The following is a 12,057-nucleotide window of genomic DNA, read 5'->3' on the forward strand; positions in this document are numbered from 1 at the left end:
CTTGCCCCTCTCTCCGTACTTGTGGTTATTTCATTGTGTAACCCAACATTTGCTTCCTAGCCTGGGATCTCGGCTTTTGTTGCAAAAAGCTGGCCTTGTCGGGAAGAAAATCATCCTTCTCCATTGGAAGGAGCGGACGGGGCCCTCCTTTTGGACATGGCGGATACATTTTCATCGTCTGATGCAGTTCGAGAACTTGGCATCTCGATCGTCGGTGGCGGCTCGCCGGAAATTTCTTCAGATTTGGGACGCTTATATCCAAAGTTTGCCTCACCGGGCTAGGAGTCTGGTACTCAACAATTAACTTGTTCCGTTTGAACGGACCCTGACTAGTGGGGTTTGCGGCTAGGGATCTCGGGGGGGTGGGGGTTTGGGGGAGGGGGGGAATGAATGGGAGGTATGTTCCTGGATATATGGCGGTGGTGGGGTTGACGGGGAGGGGGAAGAATAGGGGCTCCCGGATACCACGATGTTGGGTTGGGTAATGCCTCTCTCATTAGGATAAAATTGGATAGTGCTCCCTTCACGGACTAGACGAAGGTGCACCAGTGATGTATTCTTGTTTGTCTTTTGCCTTGTGGTAGTTTGGTTGCTATCTTATTCCTGCATTCCAGTGTATTGTTTTATGAAGGACCACTTCCTCAATAAAATATATTGAACAATAAAACTTTGCACCAGCCCTGGGTTTGTAAGGTTGGAAGGGGTCAGTTTGGATCACTGGAGGGAGCTGAGCTGCTCCTTTTTTTTTGTTTTTGTTTTTGTTTTGCAAGTCTGCACAGTCTGAATGGGATGGGGAGGGAAAAAAGCTAGCATCAGCCCTGATATCCTCAAAAGATCAATTTGCCTATGCCTTAGTTATATTCCTTTCTCCGTTTGTCTTTTTAAAGTTTTCTTTCTATTATAATAACGGCATTATTCTTAAGCTTTTGTATATAGACAACTTTATTAGCTCTTTAACATCTTCACATTTCAGATCATACCACATCTGGTCATACTCTTTCTACTGTGTGTAGCAGAATAATATTAAAGGGGTATGCAAGATGATGATCATGATTATCAATATAATAGCTGCCATGTTTACTGAGGGAGTGGATAAATAAATGTAGCTTAATAAAAACAAAATTTTAGGCGTTCAGTAATCAAGTTATGAAATCTTTATTTTTTTGAAATTCTAAATGCTGACCAATTTATTTAAAAAATGTTGAATTGCTGTACAGTTTGCATATCCACAGATCCAGTTAGAAAGTACTGCATGTCCCTTTTTGTGTTTTCAGTGCTTGGGAGATCAATCAGCTGCTTTAGTTGGACAAATGTGTTTCCAGGTTGGACAGGCAAAGAACACGTAAGCATTCACTGAAGTGTGGCAATACAACATGAATTGATTGTTATAAATGCGAGACAAACTTTTTTGTAGCCATAAAACGGGTATTTCTGAAAGCTTTCGTTAGGAAATCTTCTGCTGCCTATTTCAGTTTTAAAGTATTTTTTTTTTCTGTTTCTTATTTAGTAGTGTAAATCCTTGTGCATTAATTGAAGTTTTCCCATCAATAGCAGGGTTGAATTAGCTCCTCGAGGTGGATCTTCTCTCGGAGGTTAGAGCTTGGCTCTGTGCGGCTGTGCGCATCTTCCTGCACAATAGCCATCTTCCCCTCAGTCTTGTTTTCTCATGCTACCAGTCACACGCGGAGCTCTTCTTTCCTCTCTCCTTGGAGTTTTTCTGAGAAAAAAAAATACAGCACTTTTCAGTGCTACCATGGTGCCCAAACCCGCCTGGCTTCAAGTACTGCCAGTGTGGTAAAGTTATGTCCATCACCGATGGGCATAACTACTGTTACCTCTGCCTGGGGCCTGCGCATGACCAGTCTGTCTGTCGGGACTGTGGTCGTATGTCACCCAGGGCCCAAAGGCAGCATGCATAGAAAATTGTGCATCTGCGGGATGAAGATGCCAGGTCCTATGCTCCAATACAAAAAACTGTGTGTGTGTGTGTGTGTGTATATATATATATATATATATATATATATATATATATATATATATATGTAAACTAATGACTGAAATTCAAAACATCATCATATTTAATGGAAATAACAATAGCTGATACCATGTAGTCTCTTCTATAGAAACAGAGTAACCTCATATAGTAATGGCGGGCTTTACTCCAATAGCCCTAATTGCCACTTATATGGTTGTGCAGTCACAAAAGAGCATTCGGACCATCACTGAATTTATAATCATCGGTTACTCTGTGATAATTTTTTTGAGATTTTTTTAACGTTTTCAAACTTTCATTATTTTAAGTCTGGTTAAATTACCAGTCTAAAGGCAGTGCGATTACACTTATCGTAGCAGAGATTATGCAGCCGGAATATCAAACTGGCCCTGGCCCGACACGGTTCGTGTTTGTCAGCTTCATCAGGGGCTGTAGTTTGCCAATTCTAGGTTTAAAAAATGACATAATTTACTAAGTTTATGCAAAAATATCAACAGTTATCGCTGCTATCTAGTGCATACATACGATTCCAGAGCCTGCCCAGCGATCACGTCTGCTACTTGGTTGCAGCTTTAACCCGGCAACTGGATCCGCCATTTTCAAAGGTTGTTTTTAAACCTGCTAGCATCTTACAAAGGAACCAATCAGAGTATAGGGTTTGGTAGACTAGACACCAATCCAAAGTTAGATAAGGGAGGACCATTCTACTGAATCATTGAGTCCATGTGGGGATTGTGATGCTAATGTGAAAATCCACCATTGTTCACGATAGTTTAAAAAGTAATTGTGATCACCACCACGGGGATTTTGTGCAACTTGTTCAAGAATTGTCCATTGTAATTGGTCAAAGGTGTGGCCCACCTCAGTGCAGTGACTTACCATAGGTGCCTCCATATTGGCTGTATTGAGGCGGCTTCTATGTTCATGAAGACGTACTTTGATTTTTCTACTAGTCCGGCCCACATATAAAAACTGACATGGGCACTGAATTAAATACACGACAGAGGTAGAATTGCATGTAGTCACAGATTTCTTCTTGTATCTATATCCAGTCGTCGGATGTTGCCAATACTGACCCTCAATAGTGGTGGCACACATGTCACACTGCCCGCACTGGTTGTGACAGCCTTGCACCTTTGTAAAGTCCTGATAACTTGTAGCAGCACATACCACGTAGTCACGAAGATTTTTGCTGTGCTGATATGCAAAAAGTGGCGGATCAGCAAAAATTGAATGTAATTGAAGAATGTGCCAATGTTTTTTGATGCTTTCCATGATAAGATAAGATTTATCTGTGTGGGTCAATACACAAATATCCATAGCTAAGGGTTCCTTCTCTTTATATTGCAGGAGAGCCTTCTCTATATTTCTTTATATTGCAGGAGAGCCTATGCTCCAGCATCAGAGCACCACTAGTCCCACTCATCCCTGGGGCCGAAGACAGACCACCCAGAGAAAAAGAGGCCTTCCCTGACTCCCCAGGGTAAGGAAACAAACCAGAACAGAGTAGGTCAAGTGCCCCAGAGAGTCTCTGTGCCCCCCCTCCCCATGACCAGCAAAAACATCTGGCATCGGGAGATGCACCACCTAGCTGGACACTGGAGTCAGCGTCGGCAAGCAGCCACGATGTCAGAACGTTTGTGTCGAAGCATGTGTCACAATGAAGCAAGGACGACACTCTGCGCCATAAGGATTCGACATGTGCATTGAAGACAGCCTGTCCCGACGCACGATGCAGTGATGTGTCAAAGCACAACGCTCTAAAGCGGGGGGCTCTGAGCCCAATCCCATCGACGCAACTAGCCACTCAACAGGCGTCAATGCAGCCCTCGACTCAGCACGCAGGACCTCGACGCACCAGACGCCGATGATGCATGCGTCGAGCAGAAGGCGCTGGCATTATCTGAACGGTGCAAACCTCACACTCAGCTCAATTAGCATAGGAGCATAGACATTCTAATGTGTCTTAACTTTTTCTAATACTGCTTTTACTTTTTATCTTTACTTTGGTAATTTTATAGTTTTTGATACTTTTAGATATTTAGATGTATATTTACAATATAATTGTATTTTTTCCATTTCTCCACTTATTTTATCATTATGATTAATTGTAAACCGTTGAGATGGATTTGTCTGTGCAACGGTGTATAAAACTGTTTTAAATAACTAAAAATAAATGTCAACAACGAAAACCTCAGCTGGACCCTCAGGTTGTCTTCATGCCGGAGGAGCTACAGGAGATGGGTTTTTTGAATGTGGGTATGCCCTCAGACAAAGGAGAATCCGAGAGCTACTTGGGGTCATCAGAGAGAGTATACTCGGATCTTTCATCATTCTCCTGGAAAAAGAGATGTTCACACCAGCTTTAAGAGCCCTTGTCGAAGAAGCACAGACTGTGAAATGCGGTGGAGCCAGCGGCACACCACAAGCAGGGGCTGCCTCCAACATCCTCCTGGCTGCAGTACCTGCAGATGCCAAACAATCCTAGTCTGCCCAAGACGAGGAATGGTATACTACCACAACAGCTGCCGCATTAAAGGAGTAACATACCACTGCAGAAGGTGCCTAGCCTCCCAGGATGTGTCCCAAATTTCAGAGATTCTCAACAATCTCTCCACCTCCATGGAATCAGGTTCCGGGAAATGTCCCCCTCCAAGCCTCTCATTGGAGAAGTTGTTCCCGTGGGGTGAATCCCCTCCTCAGCAACATAGCCCACAGGAAGAGTGGGTGTCCCGCCTCAGTTGTCATCACAGCCGAACTCAGAGCCACTTGACTCCCTGCCTACTTCTCTAGGGTCTTCTACAGGCATTCCTTCCAACTCGCCTGAAGAACCCCCAGAGCCATCCTAGCCACCTGAGGACCTCTCTTACTCCAGGTCTATAGAGAAGGTGGGGGTTCTGCTCAGAGTGGAGACTAAGAAGATATTAGACCCTAGGACAGAAGTCCTCAGCATCTTGAAGAGATTCAAGGTTCCGTCCGAGCCTATGGTGCTGCCTTCCCATGCGGTCATGGAAAAGACCTGGGAGACCCCCTTTTCAGTACTTGTAACGTCCAGGAAAATGGACCTGAAGCTTCATATACAAAAGTATCCATTGTGGAGGAATCTGTCATGAGGAAAGTGAAGAAATCTAGGCTCCATTCCAACGTGCCACCAGGGAAGGACAATCGCTACCTGGACGAGTTTGGGAGGAATGCCTTCCAGGCGGCCATGTTGAATGCGAACATCCAGCAGCATCAGTTCTATATCACTCAGTATCTGAGTGTTTACAATCCATCAAGCCTCGTTGCGATGAGGGCTCTGCATATGCTGTGCTGCCTCAGTCCTTCATGGACATGGAAGAAGGATTACAGCACCTTCTCCGCATGATATACGAAGCCTCTAGACCATCAGCTCCTGCATTGGCAGGGGCTATAGGGGCCCGCAGGATAGGCCTGGTTGAGAGCAGGACTTTCGGTGTCCAGGGGTGTCCATCCCCTTCTCAGTGTGTGTTCATGGCAGACCACAACAATAAGCTGGGTACTCTCAGGCAGCATGGCTAATTCAGCCCTGCTATCGATGGAAAAAAGCAAGTTTGCTTACTGGAAATGATATTTCCATACGGGCTGATACAGTAAAGTCTGTGGGAGAGTGGGCGTCCCTAGCGCCTCCTTTTTGACAGGAGTGGCGGCTGTCAGCGGGTTTGACAGCCGACGCTCAATTTTGCCGGGGTCGGTTCTCGAGCCCGCTGACAGCCACGGGCTCGGAAACCGGACGCCGGCAAAATTGAGCGATCGGTTTTCGGCCCGACAGCCGCAGGCCGAATTCAAATTTTTTTTTTTTATTTTTTTTTTTACTTTTACTCTTCGGGACCTCCAACTTAATATCGCTATGATATTAAGTCGGAGGGTGCACAGAAAAGCAGTTTTTACTGCTTTTCTGTGCACTTTCCCGGTGCTGAAAGAAATTAGCGCCGACCTCTGGATCGGCGCTAATTTCTGAAAGTAAAATGTGCGGCTTGGCTGCACATTTTACTTTCTGTATCCCACGTGCATACCTAATAGGGCCATCAACGTGCATTTGCATGTTGAGGGCGCTATTAGGTGCTGCGGGTTGGACGCGCGTTTTCCTCCCCTTACTGAATAAGGGGTAAGGGAAAACGCGCGTCCAGTAGCAGGCTAACAGTGCGCTCCGTCGGAGCGCACTGTACTGTATCGGCCTGATAAATAGGATGAATTTATCCATGCTGACCTGCCCGCCTCCCTGAACAGCCTCTGAGATCGTCGCTTTGCTAGATTTGGAATGCCCTTCTCACTTTCTCCGACCATGTCGGGGGAAAGAATGTCATGGTTCACACGGATAATCAAGTGGCCATGTTTTTTACATAAACAAAAGAGGACGGTTGATTCATGGGTCCTTTGCAAGGAGGCCATTCAGATCCTCGAATGGGCAGGGAAATGGAGTATATCTCTGCCCAAGTGACCTATCTTCCGGGTATTGCCAATACTGAATCCAACCGGCTCAGCAGGGTGTTCTACCTGCATGAATGGACTCTAAACCAAAGCGTGGCAGATGATCTCTTTGAAATGTGGGGTCTCCCTCGTATAGATCTCTTCGACATGGTGCACAACAGGAAAGTTTGGGCGTTCTGCTCGGTTTTTCCTAGCTGGGAACAAGTTGCATAGGACGCGTTCCTCATTCCTTGGTCGAGGGGGGGGGGGGGGTGTCTACTATATGCTTACCTTTCATACTCTGTCATCTCTCGGACCATACAGAAATGTATCGCGGACGTCACAGACCGGATGGTATGCATCCTAGGGTACTGAAGGAACTCAAAAATGAAATTTCTGATCTATTAGTTAAAATTTGTATCCTATCATTAAAATCATCCATTGTACCTGAAGACTGGAGGGTGGCCAATGTAACCCCAATATTTAAAAAAGGCTCCAGAGGCGATCCAGGTAACTATAGACCAGTGAGCCTGACTTCAGTGCCGGGCAAAATAGTGGAAACTATTCTCAAGATCAAAATCGTAGAGCATATAGAAAGACATAGTTTAATGGAACACAGTCAACATGGATTTACCCAAGGGAAGTCTTGCCTAACAAATCTGCTTCATTTTTTTGAAGGGGTTAATAAACATGTGGATACAGGTGAACAGGTAGATGTAGTGTATTTGGATTTTCAGAAGGCGTTTGACAAAGTCCCTCATGAGAGGCTTCTACGAAAACTAAAAAGTCACGGGATAGGAGGCGATGTCCTTTCATGGATTACAAACTGCTTAAAAAAACAGGAAACAGAGTAAGATTAAATGGTCAATTTTCTCAGTGGAAAAGGGTAAACAGTGGACTGCCTCAGGGATCTGTACTTGGACTGGTGCTTTTCAATATATATATATATATATATATATAAATGATCTGGAAAGGAATATGACGAGTGAGGTTATCAAATTTGCAGATGATACAAAATTATTCAGAGTAAAATCATAAGCGGACTGTGATACATTACAGGAGGACCTTGCAAGACTGGAAGATTGGGCATCTAAATGGCAGATGAAATTTAATGTGGACAAGTGCAAGGTGTTGCATATAGGGAAAAATAACCCTTGCTGTAGTTACATGATGTTAGGTTCCATATTAGGAGCTACCACCCAGGAAAACTATCTAGGCATCATAGTGGATAATACTTTAAAATTATCGGCTCAGTGTGCTGCAGCAGTCAAAAAAGCAAACAGAATGTTAGGAATTATTAGGAAGGGAATGGTTAATAAAACAGAAAATGTTATTATGCCTCTATATCGCTCCATGGTGAGACCGCACCTTGAATACTGTGTACAATTCTGGTCGCTGTATTTCAAAAAAAGATATAGTTGCGATGGAGAAGGTACAGAGAAGGGCAACCAAAATGATAAAGGGGACGGAACAGCTCCCCTATGAAGAAAGGCTGAAGAGGTTAGGGCTGTTCAGTTTGGAGACGAGACTGCTGAGGGTGGGTATGGTAGAGGTCTTTAAGATCATGAGAGGTCTTGAACGAGTATATGTGACTGTTATTTACACTTTTGAATAATAGAAGGACTAGGGGGCACTCCATGAAGTTAGCAAGTAGCACATTTAAGACTAATCGGAGAAAATGTTTTCACTCAACACACAATAAAGCTCTGGAATTTGTTGCCAGAGGATGTGGTTAGTGCAGTTAGTGTAGCTGGGTTCAAAAAAGGTTTGGACAAGTTCTTGGAGGAGAAGTCCATTAACTGCTATTAATCAAGTTGACTTAGGAATAGCCACTGTTATTAATTGCATCAGTAGCATGGGATCTTCTTAGTGTTTGGGTAATTGCCAGGTTCTTGTGGACTGGTTTGGCCTCTGTTGGAAACAGGATGCTGGGCTTGATGGACCCTTGGTCTGACCCAGTATGGCAATTTCTTATGTTCTTATGACATTCATTGCTCTGGTGTGGCTGAGATAACCTTGGTATGCCGATCTAGTTGGGCTGTCTATCACTCCTAGCTCAATTGAGGACAATGCAAATCTTCTAACTCAGGAAGGGGGAACATTGCTGCACCCCATGCATGCTTCACTTCCTCTCACAGCATGTAGATTGAAAGGATGGTATTGAACCAACTACACTTAACAGCAGAGGTTAAGGACATCCTCTGTCAAGCCGAATATCCCAATGCATTTACTTTTGTTACACAAAGCAGACAAGGTCAGAGCACTCCAAGTTCAAGCAGTTACTGCTGCAGTAATGCATCTTCATATGGTGCCATTGCTGGATATTTGTAAAGCAGTTACGTGGTCATATCTACATACCTTCATATCACATTACTGTCTGAACCGACAGGCATCTTCCAATGCAGCACTGGGTTCAGCAGTGTTTGCTTCTTTGAGGAAGTGAGACTGTCCACCTCTTGGATGGGTTGTGCAAGTAGGACTTTGTGTCAGACGGGGGTGTCCATCCTCTTCTCAGTGTGCAGACTACAACTGTAATCTGGGATCTCTCGGGCAGCATGGCTAATTCAGCCCTGCTATCAATGGCAAAAAGTAAGTTTGCTTACCGTAAACTGTGTTTCCGTAGATAGCAGGATGAATTTAGCCATGCTGACTTGCCTGCCTTTCTGGACAGCCTCTGAGATCACCACTTCGCTGGATGCGCTGTTACAGATTGAGGGGAAGATGGCTATTGTGCAGGAAAACGCGTGCAACCACACAGCCAAAGCTCTGTAATCTCTGAGAGAAGCTCTGCCTCGAGGTTTATGGAGAACGTCCCCCAGACAGCATGGTTAATTCATCCTGCTATCTACAGAAACTCCGTTTACAGTAAGCAAACTTGCTTTTCTCCTTAAAATCCTGGAGTAACAAATTTAAATACAATTGCATACTTTAAAATGTACCTGAATGTATTCATTGTAAATAGGCTAGTTCAGACTTCATTTTATTAACCTGAGAATAGAGAATGCATTCCCAGTGCACATAAACAATAACTGGATTAAGCTCTGTGAATCCTGGGATCCTGATATAATAGTCTGTAAAAGGCAAATTCATTTAGAGCTCAGGCAACTTACAGAAGACTAGGTGAACAGGCAGAGTTTAAGAAACGGAGAGACCAGTTTATAAGCATGAGTGATAAATACATAATGTGTTCTGATTCTAGATATGTAAAACAAAGTCGATGATATCAGGAATTTAGACTTTATTTTTATTTATTTACTACCAGTACCCAGGACCCTTGCAGTTTACAGCAAGACATACACAAGTTTACCACATAACTAGCTCAAACAATCATATAACTTACAAGAAAACACACAGCAATATAATCTATAATCTTTGCTAAGATTTTTGCAGTGCTTCTAGAAATACTGCTGCATAAACCCCAAAATATCTATATTGTATCTGCAAACTACACAGAGCCCCATTGCTTTCTGACCCTTGCCTCTGTGTCCTGTAAGCTAGGGTTGCCACTATGTTTGTTAGAAGGTCTTAATGATTTTTGTTTGGCTTGTTTATCAGCAACATAGATTTAATTAAAGTTCTTGATATTTTCTCAGTGTTTTTCTTTAATATTCAGGAACATTTGTTGCAACTTCTGTAACTCAGAAGAAGCTGTGCTGAGTTCCTTGATTTTAAGTCAGTAAGTTTCATGTTGTAGACCTACTATGGCAGACTTTTTCATGAAAACAAATATCTCCTAACCTCTCTTTATTACAGGTATGGAACGGGCTGTTTCTTGCTGTATAATACAGGAAAGAAGGTTTGTTATTGAACTAAAACTTTGAAATATGCTAAACTCTCATTGACCCAGTGTCACTAAGTGGCACAATGACATGTTCCATTTGTGAAAATTTAGAAACTATTTTTCTGGGATCTGTAGAAGGTTAACTTGTAATATGTGCTTTGGGCATTGAATAAAGTGCAACAGGACCTTTTTTCTATGTGCAAAAAACAAAACAGACTGTGAAGGAGGGAGCTTTGTAAACCTGAAAGCTCCTGCACCACAACATCCTCGATGCCTCCATGCTGGCACCGACTCTGCCTCTAAAGCCAGCACCGACGCCAGTGCTGTCTCCATCGATTCCATCGCCGATGCCATTACCGGATCCATCGATACCACTACCGATGCCCCTACCAATTCTGTCCAGGGATTCATCGATGCCAGTACTGATGCCCTGTCCAGTTACATCGCAGATTCCATTGATGCCAATACCGGTGACATTTCCACATCCATCATCTATTCCACCGATGCCAGATTTATCCCTTCTTGCACCGATTCTACAAAAATTAGATACAATTATTGGTGCAATTCCTACAAAACCTCAGGAACTGCCTACACCACTACCGAGGGGAGAAGATACTGTCGAAGAAACAGCGATTCCAGATCTGATCCCGGGTCCATCGGGGATTCCACGACCAATACCTCCATAACGCTGGCAGCCACCACTTGCTCCCTGTGCTGGCGTCCTTTTCGTGCCGCCCCCCCCCCCCTACTTTTTCCCTCCCTCTTGTTACAATTTTGACTCTGTCAAGTGACCACACAGCAACAGTTATTGGTATCAAAAGGCCGCAGCTTTATTTCTATTAACATATTCATAAACTTCCTTGGGGCTACCCGAGCCGGTATGCTGTCCGTGATTGCCCGCCGTGCCAAGCCAGGCGTCCTTTAGCCATGGGCCCCCGCCGAGTCCCCGCTCCCAGGCGGGGGTCCCGCCATTGGCGCATTCGGCGCCCCGCCTTTGCGCCTCCCTCTGCGCGGACCGGCTCCCACGCCGTCCGGTGATGCCGCCGGCACCACTTTCAATATATCCCCCGGCCCGGGTAACCGCCATAACACGAGGTAGGGGTACCCTTGCCTCGTGTCCCCCACTCAACTAATTAGCTGCGGCCTGTACCCTGCTTGCATACCCTGCTTCTATGGCATCCTGCAATGCATTATTAAATATATCATATCCAATATCAGTCAAATGCACGCCATCCTCTCTGAATAATCCCGGGCACCTGTCCTCCGCCCATTTGTGTCTGATCTGCTGTATCCCTCGTTTTTGTGTCCACAACTCCATTTGTCTGTTGATTTTCTTTCTACCTCTATTCCATAATTTGGAGTCTTTCCACTTGGGCCTTGGTATGATTTCTGACCATACCACGGTTGTCTCTGGATACAACGCCGCTATGATATTTAGATCGTTTTGTACCTTGTTGATCAGACCCTTGCATGTTATCGCACTCAAGTCATTGCCCCCCAGGTGTATGATCATTACATCTGGAGCCGCCCTGGAATCTTTCAGGCGCCGTAACAAGGGCAATAACTGATCCCACCGCATGCCGGGCTTTCCTGTCCATGCAACGACCCACCCTTGCGTTGCCAGTCCCAGGTGCTGTCCATACGGTCGCCCGATCGCTCGCTTGGCCGCCCAGCGAATGTACGAGTGACCAACAATCCATGCTATTCGTTGCACTCGTTGCTCTGTAAAATATAATCAGAAGATTGGTTAACAGTTTGCAGGAGATGCTCTGTCCAACCGCACATATGCATTGACTGCATTGGACCTCCATCTTCCTATTTTCTTTATTGTTTCTTTTCCTAAACCAGCCTGTGC

General features: G+C 44.6%; 1 protein-coding gene across 1 annotated transcript in view; it reads left to right on the plus strand.

Moving 5' to 3' along the window:
* The first annotated feature begins 1,279 nt into the window (after positions 1 to 1,279).
* Positions 1,280 to 12,057, plus strand: part of LOC115082605 (glycerol kinase-like) — a 58,158-nt gene continuing 47,380 nt past the window's right edge. Inside the window, exons 1-2 of the mRNA XM_029586819.1 lie at positions 1,280 to 1,342; positions 10,175 to 10,217. Coding sequence (XP_029442679.1) covers positions 1,311 to 1,342; positions 10,175 to 10,217 — 75 coding nt within the window. The 5' untranslated portion in view covers positions 1,280 to 1,310. The remainder of the gene's footprint in view (positions 1,343 to 10,174; positions 10,218 to 12,057) is intronic.

Source organism: Rhinatrema bivittatum, unplaced genomic scaffold (genome assembly GCF_901001135.1).
Source record: "Rhinatrema bivittatum unplaced genomic scaffold, aRhiBiv1.1, whole genome shotgun sequence".
Classification (NCBI taxonomy): domain Eukaryota; kingdom Metazoa; phylum Chordata; class Amphibia; order Gymnophiona; family Rhinatrematidae; genus Rhinatrema; species Rhinatrema bivittatum.